General features: G+C 35.6%; 4 protein-coding genes across 7 annotated transcripts; all 4 read left to right on the top strand.

Moving 5' to 3' along the window:
• The first annotated feature begins 3,084 nt into the window (after window positions 1-3,084).
• On the top strand, window positions 3,085-6,276 carry LOC109011230 (phospholipid:diacylglycerol acyltransferase 1-like). Of its 3 annotated transcripts, XM_018992353.2 has the most exons (4): window positions 3,088-3,580; window positions 3,712-3,934; window positions 4,102-4,284; window positions 5,797-6,276. In XM_018992353.2, exons 1-4 carry the CDS (start codon window positions 3,543-3,545, stop codon window positions 5,812-5,814), a joined length of 462 nt encoding a protein of 153 aa, XP_018847898.1. In that variant the 5' UTR covers window positions 3,088-3,542; the 3' UTR covers window positions 5,815-6,276. The 3 variants fall into 3 exon arrangements, with proteins under 3 accessions (XP_018847902.1, XP_018847890.1, XP_018847898.1); XM_018992357.2 differs by having other exon boundaries at window positions 3,085-3,580; window positions 4,117-6,276; XM_018992345.2 differs by having other exon boundaries at window positions 3,087-3,580; window positions 4,102-6,276.
• A 4,493-nt stretch (window positions 6,277-10,769) lies between these two features.
• On the top strand, window positions 10,770-14,442 carry LOC109011214 (flavonoid 3'-monooxygenase CYP75B137-like). 2 transcript variants are annotated; one of them, XM_018992325.2, is made up of 3 exons: window positions 10,770-10,854; window positions 12,433-13,385; window positions 13,578-14,442. In XM_018992325.2, the coding sequence occupies exons 2-3, from the start codon at window positions 12,441-12,443 to the stop codon at window positions 14,208-14,210; spliced, it is 1,578 nt and encodes a 525-aa protein (XP_018847870.1). In that variant the 5' UTR covers window positions 10,770-10,854; window positions 12,433-12,440; the 3' UTR covers window positions 14,211-14,442. The 2 variants fall into 2 exon arrangements, with proteins under 2 accessions (XP_018847870.1, XP_018847878.1); XM_018992333.2 differs by having other exon boundaries at window positions 10,778-10,911.
• Window positions 14,443-14,741: 299 nt separating this feature from the next.
• Window positions 14,742-15,909, top strand: LOC109010372 (cytochrome P450 93A3-like). The gene is made up of 2 exons (XM_035687743.1): window positions 14,742-15,695; window positions 15,901-15,909. The coding sequence occupies exons 1-2, from the start codon at window positions 14,742-14,744 to the stop codon at window positions 15,907-15,909; spliced, it is 963 nt and encodes a 320-aa protein (XP_035543636.1).
• Window positions 15,910-15,968: 59 nt separating this feature from the next.
• Window positions 15,969-16,565, top strand: LOC118347705 (flavonoid 3',5'-hydroxylase-like). The gene has a single exon (XM_035687742.1). The coding sequence runs from the start codon at window positions 15,969-15,971 to the stop codon at window positions 16,563-16,565; it is 597 nt and encodes a 198-aa protein (XP_035543635.1).
• Window positions 16,566-16,886: the final 321 nt, after the last annotated feature.

Genomic DNA, 16,886 nt, shown 5'->3' with positions numbered 1-16,886 from the left:
TTTACAAGGAATGATAGATCAGGAGTTGTAGCTCTATTAGTTTTTGTGGATGACATAATTATAGGGAGCTCTAACATGGTTACTGTTGATAGTATAAAGGCATACCTTCATTCTCAGTTTAAGGTTAAGGATCTTGGCACCTTGAAGTATTTTCTAGGCTTGGAGATTGCCAGATCAGCTTCTGGTATTCATTTATGCCAAAGGAAGTATAGTTTAGAAATTCTTGAAAATGCTGGTCTGCTTGGATGCAAACCAGCCAACACTCCAATTGAAATGAATCACAAGCTTTAACATTCATCTTCAGATTTTTTAATTGATATCATAGGTTATAGGAGATTGATTGGAAGGTTAATTTACTTAACCATAACTCGACCAGACATTACATATGCTATTAGCACTATTAGTCAGTTCACGGACAAGCCATCTCAGATGCACATGGTTGCAGCTCATAGGGTTCTAAAGTATCTGAAGGGCTCTATAGGACAAGGCATTTTCCTCCCTTACAGTCAGCTGTACACGCCTTTAGTGATTCTGACTGGGCAACTTGCCCAGAAACCAGAAGATCCATAATTGGTTTTTGCACTTTCATTGGAGATTCCTTGTTAGTTGGAAGTCCAAGAAGTAGGCCACCATCTCTCGATTTTCTGCAAAGGCAGAGCATAGGGCCTTGGCCCATACTAGTTGTGAGATTGTGTGGATATTTTCTTTACTCAATGACTCACTACAAGAAATCAGGCCTTTTCCAGCGATTTTAAAATTGTCACAAAAAATTCGCTGCAAATAGAGGTTATTTCCGGCGATTTTCAAGTCGCCGCTTAATTTTTGTTGCGAAGTTGGGAAATCACTGAGGAAAAATGTATAATTCACTTTTGCGGCGACATTTATACCTTTTGCGGAGATTTTTGTCGTCGCAATAATATTATTAATTGTAGCGGCATTAATTTTCCGTCGATTAAAGAAAATCGCCGCAATATTTACTATTTGCGGCGAAAATTATCGCTGTAAAAACACATGCGCCCATTTTAACTTATTAGCGGTGAGTCAAAAGTGCCGAAAAAGCTCATTAAATTAAATTCCCCGTGTTAGGTTTTCCTCTCATTTCGTTCCCTCCAGCCATTTCTCCCCCTTCCCCCTTTCTCTCCGCAGTCCCTCTTCTCCCTCAAGCCTCCGCCGCACACAGCCCGTCGCCAACGGCCCCAGCAGGCCACCGCGACCTCACCTCAACGGCCACCCCCTCCTTCTCCCCCAGCCCCCACGCCAATCTCTTTCTGGCCTCACCTCTCTCTCTCTCTCTCTGATTTCTCTATGTCGCCATCGCTGGGGGCACCGTTCGCCACCACCCACACATCGATGCCGTCGCCAGTCCTCCGTCGGAGCCCCTACTCCTCTACGCCTAGCCCGAGGCCCGAGGCCCTCCCTCTCTCCCTTGCTCTGTTTGCAACCCACTGCCACCAAATGAGGAGGAGGCGCGGGGAGTAGGGCAGATGAGGCATCTGAGGCTGGCCAATTTAATTGGGTATTGCTGTGATGGAGATGAGAAGCTGCTGGTTGCTGAGTACATGCCTAATGATACTCTTGCGGAGCATTTGTTTCACTGTATGTACGATTTCTAGCATGGGTTCTTCTTTGTTTATTTCTTGATTTATTGTTTTAGCTATGGCCTGTGTATCCAAGAAGAAATTCTTATTAGTTCTTAGGTTGCTCTGATTCAGATGGTCTCTTAAGCTTGTCCTTTGTGTTTTAAGATTTTCTTTGAATCTTAAAACTCATTTGTGAGCATTCCATATTTGATTGGCTTCAATATTTTTTTTCTGTTCGGTTAATGGGATTGTTTGCTGTGGAACTTGGATAGTTTTTATGACATTGATAAGTCTAGTGTACCAGTTTCATGTTTATGAGTTCCACAAGTAGTAAACCCCGATGGCCATCGGTACAGAGGAAATTGTTGTCCACAGAATTCTGAGAGATGATTAACTGGTGAACCTTTTTCAAATTCACCATTTTTAATAAGTGTATCATAGGGCACTTGTGATCACTTTGATATGCAACACTAACTGCATACACATGAGCTTCATACTCATTGGAATCACACTATATATAGTGATTACTTAAGGAAAAAAATACACTTTGAAAATTGGTTGTGAGGATGAGTACTCATCTCCATTGTTTATATTTGAGTACTCTGGAAACTTTGGAAGAAAGATGTATGGCTACTTGGAATTTTCCTTCTATAAAATTCCAAGTATGCAGATAGTATGCTTTAGTTTGATATATGGTGTGTAGTGTATCATCAAATGGTTTTGTTTTATGGATGAGGGAATTGTGTATATCTTGGCAGTGAGGTTTTCTTGTTCCTTTGTGCAGGTGGGTGGATGAAGTCGTACTATTTTATTACTTGCATAATTCTCGCAAATCTTGTAGTTAATTAATAATGATCATTGGTCCACTTTTAGTAGAACTATATTCTTATCACTCAGTTTATAACCTGACATTCTCATCACAAAGTCATCATACACTTATATCCTTACATATATATATGTATATATATATATATATATATCGAAATAAGAGTTGTACAGATCTCAATATAAGAACTCTCATCTCTAAACTTATTATCTCCTAAGGTGCTTGGTTTACTAAGGGGTAGAACAGAGCAAGTTTTAGTTTCATGAACTTAGTTAGAAAATTGCAATTATAATAGAAAGGATGATAATAACTAAAAATTCCAAGTCAAATTCTTTTTTAACTTAACCAGCAAATGCTAGCCAAGGTTTGAGCACCTGGATTTTGAGTCAAAGTTGTTGTTGCTTGATGTTAGTGCTTTTCTCTTAAGGTAACATTTACAGCTTTTCTCTTATATATGCTACTTGGACTTTTTGTTTCGACTTTAATAATTCCTACCTTAAAACTTGGCTTTTGCTTATAAATAGGTAGTGAGCTTTTATCAGTTTCCAGCAAACTCTCACATTTCATTGATATGCATATATATATATATATATATATATATCTATCTATCTATCTATATATAGAAAGATCCTATCAAATGAAAATTTCTTGTTTTAACGGAGAGAAGTAATTTTCTGTTAACTTTCCTTTAAATCCGTCTGGGTCGTCTAACTTCACTTATTTCATTAGTTGCTGTAAAAGAATATTTATGAGAATAGAAAGTAACACTTCCAGCACCAACCTCTTCGTATTCATCGCTCTCTATCAATTTCTCTCCTTTCTGAAAACCTCTTGAGCAAAAGGCAATTTGGAAACGTTGTCAAGGCAAGCCCCTGATATCTCCCCAAGGGAAAACGACGACATTAATGGGCTTTCACGATGGTTGTACCTCTGAAGACATGACAAAAAAATATGAAAACCACATGGGAATTAAGAAATTCTACATACAAAACCAAGCATAGGCATCCTAGATCTCTATTTTTTTACTTTTTCTAATTAGTATCTTTTTCTAAGAGAATCATTCTTAGCTATTTTTTGTAAACTGAGTAGTTTTTGCTTTTATTTTTACTTATTCTTCATCTGAACCATAGAGACCGATGGCATTCTGTTTGTCTATGTCTATGGCATTCAGCAGGTGAGATTTTATCACGCCAAATTTGTCTATGTTCTTACTGTTTGTCAAAGTTTGCTCCCTATTTGTTATGATGTATTGCAATTGTCTCGGTGACATTGACTCTATACTTTGTTATTGTTTATTCAATGCAGACCATTATGCTGGGTTGAGCACATATCACTGGATAATGAAACTGGACTGGACCCGTCTGGTATAAGGCTCAGATCTGTATCTGGACTTGTCGCAGCTGATTACTTTGCACCTGGTTATTTTGTCTGGGCTGTCTTAATTGCCAATTTGGCTCTCATTGGATATGAGGAGAAAACAATGTATATCGCTGCATATGACTGGAGATTATCATTTCAAAACACTGAGGTATAATTTTCAATAAGTAATTTATATCCCACCAACTCATTTTGCATCAGTGAAATGTCATTATTTAACTTTCTGGTATTGACTGAAGTTTTTGTTATGATATTGTGGTACCGTCTATTTACCATCTTATATCAATCTATAATTTGCACTGTCATCTGTTTCTTAAGCCAACTTCAAAGCAGGGGATTTTTGAGGATGCAACTCAAGGCAGTGAACCTGGAAAGACAATCGCACTCTATGTTCTGGATGCATTGGTTTGTATTGATCATGAAAGATATTTCTTAAGCCAACTTCAAAGCAGGGGATTTTTGAGGTCATGCTTTATGAGCATCAGCAATGTTTCCTATGAGGTGTTTATTCTATTCACTGTAGTGTAACCATTAGTTCATAAATTCATGTTTTACAATATCATGCACTGCAGTAGAGACATTATCCTAGAATGCAAGATGCAAGTTCTGCTAATTATTTTGTTCAAAACATTAAATTCACCAAAGCTTAAGATCCTATGTGCTAAGCATTTATGTTTATATTTTCTTTTCTTTGAATTTTACTGTACTTTCACAGAATTGAGGGGTAGCAAGATACATTTTGTGAAGTTTTACTGTGTTTTGTTCTCAAGTTATAAATCCTTTAACATCTGATCTTAATCATTTGTTTGTAATATACATTTTCAGCAGCTAAAAATTTAAGAGATTTAGGTACCTGATGAACCCTCGTACTCAGAAAAGTGGAATAACCTTCAATGTATTTATTTAGCGGTTATAGACCCATGGAGGTAGTAATACATGCTATACACACGATGTTCAGTATAAATGCCATATATGACTTTTCTACCTGACGTTATAGTGCAGATCTGCTGTTGTCTTTCATTAAATATGGACTGTCTGAATTACATATTGGTTTGCTTTTAAGTTCGGTTTTTGGTCTTCGTCATCAAAAATTCAGTTCTTGGTAATAACCACTTTATTTAGGTATCAATATCACCCATTGCTCTGAACTTCACCTTCGTCTCTGTCGAGCATTGGGGTCAGTGTTGCTCATTATCTATCTAATTCATCTTTGACTAGTACTTTTAGGAATGTCAGCTTGTTTGATTTGGTTAACTTTTGAGTGTTGGTCCTTTAAGAAGTTCAATTTGTTGGATGTTTCATCTTATAACTTAAAAAGGTTTCTCCCTATCATTGTTCTCCAGTTCATCTCATTTGAGGCATCTGTTTCCTTTTTAAGGCATGTTTTGTGAATTTTTTTTTTATTTTCTGAAACACTTTTTCGGGCGAGTAAAATTCGCTGGAAATATTTTTTTCATAGCATAAATTTATTCCCGGTGACATTAAATCACCGGAAATAATATTTTGTGGCGAAACCTACCCACTGGAAATACTTAATGACGACGATAATTTAAAATCATTGGGAAAAATAATGATTATTTGCGGCAATTTATTAACTTTTTGTGACGGTTAATATTGCCGCAAATAACTTTTTTCAGCGATTTTAATGGTTAACGAAAAGACCATTTTTGTAGATTTTTTTTAACATTTGCGACAGACTAAAATCGTCGGAAATAGTAGGTTTTTCTGACGATTTTTTAAAATCGCTGAAATTGATAAAAAATGGCTTTAGGATTTCGGCAAACCTGCAGCAATTTATAAATCGCCAAAAATGATCAAATGCAGCAATTATTATATGTATTTGCGACGATTTTGAACGCTGGAAAATGCCTGATTTCTTGTAGACTACTTCAACATAGAACATCCTAAGCCAGCACTCTTGTATTGTGATAGTCAATTAGCAATTTATTTGACCAAAAATCCAGTATTCCACTAGAAGACTAAGCATATTGAATTGGATTGCCACTTTGTTAGGGAAAATGTATTAGCTAAGGTCCTCACACCTGTGCACATAGCCTCTAAATTTCAACTAGCAGACATCTTCACCAAGGCTCTCCCTATTGCCACCTTCCATTGTCTATTATCCAAGACGGGCACCTTAAACATCTATATCCATCTTGAGGAGGAGTCACAAACTTCACTGAAGCAACCAGAACTTGCAAAGATTGTCCAAGAGTCGAGTACTGGTGCATTAGGTAGTGCACCTTGTGGAAGTGCAGCTGCTGTGATCAGGACAAAAAGAACAAAAGGCAATGGTGGGCGCATGACATAACAGCCTCCTTGATGGAATAAGCTAGGAATGTAGTGGACAAAAGTCTGCATTTTTGTATAGTGAGCAGAGTTGGTATCTTTTGTTGTTTTTTCATTTTTGGCATTTATGCTTTATGTACATGTCCTATATAAGAAGCTGTGTTCTGCTTATGAGGAATAAGAGAGAAATAATTCTTTTCCTTTACCATTGATCTCTGGTTTCATGCCCTCTTCTCAATCATCAAATCATTTTTCATTTCTTCAACACATATTTGGGTCAAAAAGAATAATATGACCTGTGTAGAATAGTGTATTTTGTCATTTATTAAAATAATAAAATATTTTATAGTTTCGTAGATATAAACACGTTGTCAAATCGCATAAATGTCCATGTCCTGTGATTGAATTCTTGTTTTACTTTATTTTTCTATCGTTGTTTTTTCACAACAGTTGGCTCGCAAGCAGTCCCACTCCAGCTAGCTAGCCTCACCGCCGTAGTCACCAGCGCACATGCTATATATACGAATCTTTACTTTTTTTCCATTCACGTGGATTGATTTCATAATCATGCTATATATACGAATCTTTACTTTTTTTCCATTCACGTGGATTGATTTCATAATCATGCTATATATACGAATCTTTACTTTTTTCCATTCACGTGGATTGATTTCTCCACTCTCATAATCATGCTATATATACGAATCTTTACTTTTTTCCATTCACGTGGATTGATTTCTCCACTCTCATAATCCCTACTTTTTTGTTTCATCCAGTTGCCGTGATAGACTGATATATAGTATATAATAATATTGAAAACTGCTATACGTCCATATACAATTTCTACACAATTTATTATTAAAATATTACTTTATTTTAAAGTTATTTCAAAGAGAATGATGGCAGAGAATTAAATTATTGTGATGTTTTAAAAATATTAGAATATTTATGTAAAGTGGTGTTATTTTTATAAGTTATTTTATAAAAATGTCTATTATTTTAAATATAATTGTATAAAAGATTATAAAAAAAAAATTATTCTATCATTTTTCTAAATTATTTCATGAGGAATTAAGATGTTAGAGAAATTATCACGTGGCGGTTGTGCATGCAGTCTCAGCTCAGCACATCAGCCGTACCTGGACAAAACACATGAACATTCAAACCACGAACAAAGAATTTATTAGCGAACAACTCCCAGCAAGACAAAAACTATTACATTGAAAGAATGACGTTCTCCTAACATATTTTTTTTCCTTTGGAAAATTTAGTTTTCATCTTAATTTCTTCAGCAGACAATCAAAACTGAAACATATATAATGACGTTCTCTTAACATTTTTTTTCCTTTGGAAAATGTAGTTTTCATCTTAATTTCTTCATGAACCGACAATCAAAACTGAAACATATATATATATATATATATATATATATGACTTCTATTAAAAAATGATAATAATATTTTTTATTTGATACAGGGATTGGAAGTTCGAACTTGATTTTTTCATTTGAAGATCAGGCTTTATGTCATCTAGTCTAAATTAAGTATATATCTTGACAGATAATAATATTTTATTATATTCTAATTATAGAGATATATATATATATATATATATAGATCATACAAAAATAAATAAAAATTGATGACTTGACATAATTTTGGTAATCATTGATCAAATCTTAATAAATGAAAAATAGATCAAATTAAATTATGTACTCTAAATTTTTTTTTTCTCTATTCGAAACTAAAATACTTATCAGGAAAAAATAATAAATAATACTCAATTGACCTCCTGATATGTAGGATATATAAAAAACAAGTAAAAATAGATCATGATGTGGCACAATTTTAATCATCAAACCGAAATAAGTTTTATATGGGCATTACAAAATTTCTTTTAGCATATTTCAACTGTATTTACACACCCATGCAAGTAGCATAATTCAAATGAGTAATTCACATAAAGTAGTCGATAAAGTTATAATGATAGTAATTAATATAAGTGTTAACTTTCATACTGACTGTTTATTAGGTAAAACAAGAATTTATAAATTTATAGAAAAACCTTAAATTAGCCAAATTTTTTTTAGCATTATCATCGATTATTTTAGAATAGAGTTATTATAAAATTTCGAGGGAAAAAATCTCATGTCGAAATAAACCCTCCGTCATGAACTATTAGAATATAAATTAAATACTAAAGTACTTTATCTCATCTTATTAATTCAAACTTTTAGAAGAAGTTATAATTTAATATAGTATCAGAGAAGAAAAATCCTAACTTCCCAATTTATTCTATTTCATTAAAAACTTCACATATTGGATGATTTATTAAGAAGAAATAAATGTATATTTTTGGGAGTTATATATGCTATATAAGAGTTTTTTACATAGCACACCGCTTAGTATGAGATCTATTATATTGATCATAAAAAATGTTAAAATGTTCAGCTTTTTTTTTTTTTTTATAACTTGATGTGATAAACTTTCACAACAATAATAAAAATAAATAAAAATATATGACTTGACACAATTTTGATCAATAGATCAAATCTTAATAAATGAAAAATAGATAAAATTAAATGATATTTCTCTAACATTTTTTCCCTTTTCGAAATTAGGTTTGCATCCTCAATCTCTAATTTATCGAAACTAAAATAATATACCTTATAAGCTGGGGAAAAAAATAAATAATACTCGATCATTTGACCAAATCATTTATAAGATATATAAAAAAAGCAAGTAAAAACAGTTGATATGATACAATCTAAATCATCAAACCAACATAAGTTTTATATGTGCATCACAAATTTCTTATAGCTCAAAGATATAAAATGCATGTCAACATGATCAATAGCTTAGTGTGCAAAATGTAAACATGGTGAAATGTGTTTTTCCTCTTTATAAAATGGAGGATAAATCACTTTTTTAATACGTTACACTCAAACAGAGAAATTGATAATTTATCAAAGAAATCGAATATAAAAGAATAGTCTCACCTCAGCACATCAGCACATTGAAAAAACACATGATGAACATTCAACCACGAACGTACAGAGAATTTATCCAACAACTCCCAGCACAGACAAAAACTCTCACATGCATTAATGAAAGCATCTTTGACTCAAAAAATCATTTGACTTTGGAGGGATTTTAACTAATTGCCAACCATCACCTTAGTTCAGGACAAAAACTCTGATCACATGCATTGAAAGTTAGCATGCATGCATGACGTTCTCCTAACATTTTTTTCCTTCCGAAAATGTGGTTACGTACTTTTCATCTTAATTTTTTTTTTTTTTTGTTTTTTATAAAAAGATTACATATCATTCATAAAAAATGACATATAAATATGACTTAAAAAAATAAAATACAAATGTTAATAGCTCCTCAGTACACTACCGTGGCTGACATGGTCTAGTCCAGACGACAGATTGCTAAAGACCTAAGTCTAAGGGATCCATCGTACACATCTCTGTCCCCGACAGAGAAAAAGTAACCAGGTGACAAAACTCATACCCCGACTAAGCAGAGTAGGGTACACCAATCTCATACACTACCAAAGCAGAGAAGGGACATCACACCGTTCGGACCAAGGTTTACAAAGAAAAACCAGTAAAACAACAGAAAAGGACAATGCTCCGGCGGCTTCGATGGCGCTGGAAGAAAATCGATTTTGGAGGCCGTTCTGGACTCACAAGCCCCAGAGGAGCCGCGTGTGGCAACGGCAGAGGCCTCCTGGCAGCGCAAGAAAGCCACTCACCGAACGCAACCACAACCTTTGGGCCGCGCGTGCGGGCAACTCGACGCTCTGTTTGGCGCTGCCTTTGGTAAGCTTGAAGATCGGTGACTGAGCAATGCCATTGAGAGGCGCGTGCTTCTCTATAGTCGCCGGACATTCCAGATTCGCGATTCTCCCTTATTTAGCCTGTAAAACACAACAAACATAAAAACGGAGCATTACACAGAGGGGAGAGAGGGAGGGAGGGAGGGGAAGGAGCCGAAGCTCCCACCCCCTCGTGACAGAACTGTAACGAGGGTTCGAGAGAGAGACGAGTTCTAGAGGTTTCGAGAGTTCATCTTAATTTCTTGAGCCGACAATCAAAACTGAAATTTCATAATAATATTTTTATTATATTCTAATATTTATAGGGATAGATATATATATAAAAATAAATCAAATTAAAAGATGACGATACAATTTTAATAATCATGGATCAAATCTTAATAAATAAAAAATAGATAAAATTACATGATATTTTCTAACATTCGAATTCCACGAAAATCAGTCGACGTGGGGAAGAACGAAGTCAGGTTTTTTACCTTGGAGGCCAAATTTTAGGGACTGAAACTTTGAGTTTGAATTTTATAAGGGTACTTTACTTTGTCCCTTCAAATTTATTATCAGTGTAATTATATTTTTTATTAAATATCTTTAAATATTTTTTAAAAATAAAAATATATTATTTTATTAATAATTACTTCATTAATCATTCAAAAAAGTAAAAAATAAAAAATAAAATAAAGTATCCAAATGGTAATTTTGAGGGGGCAAACTCAAGGGTACCCCAAGCAAGCATCACCTAACTAGTTCTGGCGGCCTATAGGAAGTAGACAGATCCGAATTGAGCAAATAGTTCAAGACTTCAGGCTCTATATATATAAAGGAGTGCTCAAACATGAGTACTTCATGTGCAGATCAATTCTAAAAACTTCTCTATATTTGTAAGAATCTTGACGTTCTCAAAGATCAAGCTGTGACTTTCGTCCAAAGTTCCAACTTGTAAGATCTCAGCTTCATGATTCATCAGTTCTAAAACTATATATATATTTCCTCCGTGTAAGATCTCAGCTTCATGATTCACTAGTTCTTATATATGCATGTTATGGTATGGTTTACATTTTGTATATCCTCCGTGATAATAGTACTCCATTATCATCGTATTCAATTTCTTTTTGAAATCACTAATTAATCATAATTAAAGATATGTGAACCGCGGTGAGATGAACACGAGTAAAAAAATTTACTTATCAGTACATATTAATCCCACGAAAAATACCACAAGGCTCTATTATTACTGCTCTTTCGCTGTATATATATTGCCTCCAAAACCCATTTCACACTAGAGCTTGATCTTTCCAACAAGCTATCAAGATATACCGAAAAATACTCTAGCTGGCATCAATTGTAAACACTAGCTCTCACTACCCAAGCGAGACCAGCATCACTTGCTTCTGACCCATATTAGCTATATATATATAAGGTTGGCAATTTTTTAACATGATTTGCAAACCGATACAAGAGCAAAGACTTAATACTTATTGTAACAAAATTTGGCTTAAATTTGCATTTTATGGGATCACAATTCCATTTTGCTTGGATATTTCGATAAGTCATGTTGAGAAGTTGGAAATGTGTACTAATTTTGGTTATGGGCATCAATCTTCAAATTGATTTTGTTGCTGATCATCATCTAGTTTTGATTACGTACATATATTTTGCTACAATTAAGTTATGTTTTTAAGAAATAAAGTTATGTTAATAAGTTGATCAATTCAAACCATTTAATTAAAGAAATAAAAAAGGGTTGATATATATATATATATATATAAGTTTGTTTGCATTAACTCAACGTAATCTTTTCTTTTTTAGGCACATGCATATTTTATTAAACAAATTTCACAGATAATTACAACACACCGTACCATCTATTAATTTACTATAATGAGTCCGATCAAGACCGATATATTTGACTCGTTTTTTTCTAGAAAAAATAGTAAAATTAAGATTGAGCAATATATATATATATATATAATAGCTAAAACAGGTTGAGTCACGTGTGTGTGTATATATATATATACAAATATATACGCGCACACACGTAGAAATTAAACTCTAGTAAACAAGAATCCAACCCAATATTAGACCCAAACAAAATATTTCAAAGTCAATTTGAATATTAAATTGTAAAGGTAGTGCAGGTTACGAGAATATAATTGTAAAAAGCTGCAAGAAAATTAAAAAAAAAAAATTGGGAGAAAAAGAGGTAGCCCATATGACTCAGAGTACTGTACATAAGTGCCCATGTGATTTCCATCCCACTAATCAATGGTAAATTAAGAGTGTAACCACAGTAATATGTGAGCATTATTTTATGAGAAGTTTTTATAAATCTAATACTTCGATTCTCCGTAACGAAATATCTATACATACACAAGTTCTACCGATAGATCTCGTTCCTCCTCCTTCCTTGCTTTCCAGGCCATGCTTCAACCCAACACACATCACATATGTACATATTCCTAATTTAGATTATTTTCTACCATTGTTTTTTTCACATCGCCCTACACTTGAATGCAGCTTCTGCAATGGGATGGTGGAGGTCCTATCCTGGCGACGAGAGATTTTCTAGCTCAACTCTCACTGTTTTGATCGGTGCATTTGCAGTGTTATGGTTGCTATGGGCCATCAAGAAACAAAGAAAGGCTGCAGTACCTCCATTGCCACCAGGTCCTCGTGGCTTGCCAATAGTCGGGTACCTTCCGTTTGTAGGTACAGAACTTCATACAAAATTTGAGCAACTGTATGGGATCTATGGCCCCATCTACAAGATTTGGCTTGCAAATAAATTGTGCATTGTGATTAGCTCACCCTCGCTAGTTAAAGAAGTTGTTCGTGACCAAGACGTAATATTTTCCAACCGTGACGCTAACACAGTTGCACGTACCATCACATACGGGGCAGTCGATATTGCTTTTTCCCCCCATGGTGCTGACTGGAAGATGTTGCGGAAGATGTTTGTGAGAGATATGCTAAGTCCAGCAAATCTTGATCGTACCTTCCCTTTACGAAGAGAAGAGGTAAGGAACACCATTAGAAATATGTATGACAAAAAAGGCACCCCTATAGATGTAGGGGAACTGGCGTTTGTAACGGTGATGAATGCCCTCATGAACATGCTGTGGGGTGGCACGCTACGTGGAGAGGAAGGGGCTAAGTTTGGAGCAGAGTTTAAGCATATCTTTGGGGAATTAGTGGTCATTCTCGGAAAACCAAATATTTCGGACCTTTTCCCGGCTTTAGCAAGTTTGGATTTACAAGGGATCGGAAGGAAAGCAAAGAGGATTTCCCAAACCATTGATAGAGTACTTGATTATGCCATTAACAAACTGATCAAGAGTTTGGCCAATTCCAAAGAAGATGGAACGACAAAGACAGGACAAAAGGACTTTTTGCAAGTTCTCTTGGAACTAAGGGAGCAAGATGACGGTGCACCATCAATGAGCATGACCCAACTCAAGGCCATGGTTTTTGTATGTATATATATGTGTCCGCTTTTCTACTTTTGCGTTTCATTGCTTTATATATAGTCGAACATGAGGGGTTGAGTTTGCCATTTATAACTTTAACTGATTCATAGACATCCAAAATTTATTTTGGTTTGCTTGTTTTTGTTTTTCAATTTTCAGTTCAACTGATGATCGCCTTAACTGTTGTTTAAATAGGACATAGTGGTGGCTGGATCCGAAACCACAACAGCCATGTCAGAATGGGTGATGGCAAGATTGTTGAATCATCCAGAGATAATGAGAAAGGTCACTGAAGAATTAACAGAAATCGTGGGGTTGGAAAACTTAGTTGAAGAATCTCATTTGCCCAAATTACATTATTTAGAAGCGGTTATTAAAGAGGCGTTCCGTTTGCACCCACCTGGTCCTTTCCTATTACTTCGTACTCCAAGTGAATCTAGCATCATTGGAGGGTACCATGTACCCAAAGGTTCTAGTATTTTCCTGAATGCTTGGTCTATTCAAAGGGATCCAAAGTATTGGGACAATCCATTGGAATTTAAACCTGAGAGGTTTCTGAATAATGCCTCTGGTAGGCTTGATTATTCGGGCAACAATCTTAAGTATTTTCCATTTGGGTCTGGGAGAAGAATATGCGCAGGGCTTACACTCGGAGAGAGGACACTCAAATACATCTTGGCTTCATTTTTACATTCCTATGAGTGGAAATTGCCACAAGGTTCAAAGATAGAATTTTCTGACGTGTTCGGTGCTACTACCAAGAAGAAGAATCCAACCGTTGCAATTCCAACTCCAAGGTTGTCCAAGTCTGAGCTCTACACAGAATAGTACAATGTGAGAAATATACTCTGGATCAGCATTTGTATGCACAATAACTAGGAGGTTTTGATGCTTTTCACTTCCTGCAGTGCTATAGACAATTATGTAATGATGGTTTCCAAATAATGCCATTTTGCTTGTCTGCAAAGAGGCTTATTATACGTACACTCACCTGTATCTAATTTGCGCAATTATTGGCCTATGAATAAAACCCTGTCTGGCGTGGTTTAATAGTAAACAAAGTTTTGTTGGGCGTTTTGTATTGTGATGTTCATGTAAATGAAGTCTGCATGATCATCTTCGCCGATTCTGAAACATATATTGACACAGATAAAGCGTTCTCCATGATTTTTTTTCCATGATTATGCCAAAATGCGCAGTGCAGTCCACCAATCATGTGTTAGGATATATACCATAATTACATGTAACGTCACAATGGAAGGTCCAAACCACATGGTCTATACTCAAAAGGATCAACACGGCCTATTCTTCCTAATTTTGATTTTTGACCTTTTTTTTTTCACATCGCCCTATACTTGAATGCAGGTTCTGCGATGGGATGGTGGAGGTCCTATGCTGGCAACGAGAGATAGCTCAACTCTCACTGTTTTGATCGGTACATTTGCGGTGTTATGGTTGCTATGGGCCATCAAGAAACAAAGAAAGGCTGCAGTACATCCATTGCCACCAGGTCCCCGTGGCTTGCCAATAGTCGGGTACCTTCCATTTGTTGGTACAGAACTTCATACGAAATTTCATCAACTGTGTGGGATCTATGGCCCCATCTATAAGGTTTGGCTTGGAAATAAATTGTCCATTGTGATTAGCTCACCCTCGCTAGTTAAAGAAGTTGTTCGTGACCAAGACGCAATATTTTCCAACCGTGATACTAACATAGTTGGACGTACTATCACATATGGGGGAGCCGATATTGCTCTTTCCTTGAATTGTCCTAACTGGAAGATGTTGCGGAAGATATTTGTGAGAGAGATGTTAAGTCCAACAAATCTTGATATTACCTTGGCTTTACGGAGAGAAGAGGTAAGGAAGACTATTAGAAATGTGTACGACAAAAAAGGCACCCATATAGATTTAGGGGACCTGGCGTTTATAACGGTGATGAATGCCATTATGAACATGCTGTGGGGTGGCACGTTACGTGGAGAGGAAGGGGCTAAGTTTGGAGCAGAGTTTAAGCATATCTTTGCGGAATTAGTGATGATTCTCGGAAAACCAAATGTTTCGGACCTTTTCCCGGCTTTAGCAAGGTTTGATTTACAAGGGATCAGAAGGAAAGCAAAGAGAATTTCTGAAACCATTGATCGAGTACTTGATTATGCCATTGACAAACAGATCAAGAGTTTGGCCAAAGCCAAAGAAGAGGGAACGACAAAGACAGAACAAAAGGACTTTTTGCAAGTTCTCTTGGAACTAAGTGAGCAGGACGACGGTGCACCATCAATGATCATGACCCAAATCAAGGCATTGGTGTTTGTAAGTATAAATATATGTATATATATATATGTGTGTGTGTGTGTGTGTGCGCGCGCGCTCGTGCGCGTCTGCTTTTTTACTTTTGTGTTTGATTGGTACTTTAGAGCCGAACATGAGGGGTTGATTTTGCCATTAATAACTTCTAACTAATTCATAGACATCCAAACTTTATTTTGGTTTGTTTCGTTTGTTTTTCAATTTTCAGTTGAGCTGATCATCTTACTCTTGTTTAAATAGGATATAGTGATAGGAGCATCCGATACCACAACGACCATGTCGGAATGGGTGATGGCAAGGTTGTTGAAGCATCTAGAGATAATGAGAAAGGTCACTGAAGAATTAACAGAAATCATGGGTTTGGACAACTTAGTTGAAGAATCTCATTTGCCCAAATTACATTATTTAGAAGCGGTTATTAAAAAGGCCTTACGTTTGCACCCACCTGGTCCTTTCCTATTACTTCATACTCCAAGTGAATCTAGCATCATTGGAGGGTACCATGTACCCAAAGGTTCTAGTATTTTCCTGCATATTTGGGCTATACAAAGGGATCCAAAGTATTGGGACAATCCATTGGAATTTAAACCTGAGAGGTTTCTAAATAATGCTTATGGTAGGTTTGATTATTCGGGCAACAATTTTAAGTATCTTCCATTTGGGTCAGGGAGAAGAATATGTGCAGGGCTTGCACTAGGGGAGAGGACACTCAAATACATACTGGCTTCACTTTTGCATTCTTATGAGTGGAAATTGCCACAAGGTTCAGAGATAGAATTTTCTGACACTTTCGGTGTTGTTACCAAGAAGAAGAATCCAACCGTTGCAATTCCAACTCCAAGGTTATCCAAGTCTGAGCTCTACATAGAATAGTACAGTGTGAGAAATTTACTCTATTGTATAAAGCATTTATATGCACAATAACTAGGAGGTTTTGATGCTTTTCACTTCCTGTAGTGCTATAGACAATGTAATGATGGTTTCCAAATAATGCCATTTGGCTTGTCTGCAAAGAGGCTTATTATACGTACACTCACCTGTATCTAGATTTGCGCAATTATTGGCCTATGAATAAAATCTTACTTTGGTGTTTCCTTTTCTTCTTCTATTGCCAGTCTGATGTGGTTTTATAGTAAACAAAGTTTTTTTGGGCGTTTTGTATTATAATGATCATGTAAATGAAGTCTGCATGCA

The sequence above is a fragment of the Juglans regia genome, chromosome 2 (genome assembly GCF_001411555.2).
Source record: "Juglans regia cultivar Chandler chromosome 2, Walnut 2.0, whole genome shotgun sequence".
NCBI classification, from domain to species: Eukaryota; Viridiplantae; Streptophyta; class Magnoliopsida; order Fagales; family Juglandaceae; genus Juglans; species Juglans regia.
This window is presented reverse-complemented; position numbering and strand designations above follow the sequence as displayed.

What these genes read in the sequence shown, in the direction of transcription:
- LOC109010372 (XM_035687743.1), top strand. Translation starts at nt 14,742, where the DNA reads ATGCAGGTTCTGCGATGGGATGGTGGAGGTCCTATGCTGGCAACGAGA.
- LOC118347705 (XM_035687742.1), top strand. Translation starts at nt 15,969, where the DNA reads ATGTCGGAATGGGTGATGGCAAGGTTGTTGAAGCATCTAGAGATAATG.
- LOC109011214 (XM_018992325.2), top strand. Translation starts at nt 12,441, where the DNA reads ATGGGATGGTGGAGGTCCTATCCTGGCGACGAGAGATTTTCTAGCTCA. An exon ending in AACTCAAGGCCATGGTTTTT is followed by an intron (nt 13,386 to 13,577) that starts GTATGTATATAT and finishes TTGTTTAAATAG; the next exon opens with GACATAGTGGTGGCTGGATC.
- LOC109011230 (XM_018992345.2), top strand. Translation starts at nt 3,543, where the DNA reads ATGGCATTCTGTTTGTCTATGTCTATGGCATTCAGCAG. An exon ending in ATGTCTATGGCATTCAGCAG is followed by an intron (nt 3,581 to 3,711) that starts GTGAGATTTTAT and finishes TATTCAATGCAG; the next exon opens with ACCATTATGCTGGGTTGAGC. An exon ending in TATCATTTCAAAACACTGAG is followed by an intron (nt 3,935 to 4,101) that starts GTATAATTTTCA and finishes CTGTTTCTTAAG; the next exon opens with CCAACTTCAAAGCAGGGGAT.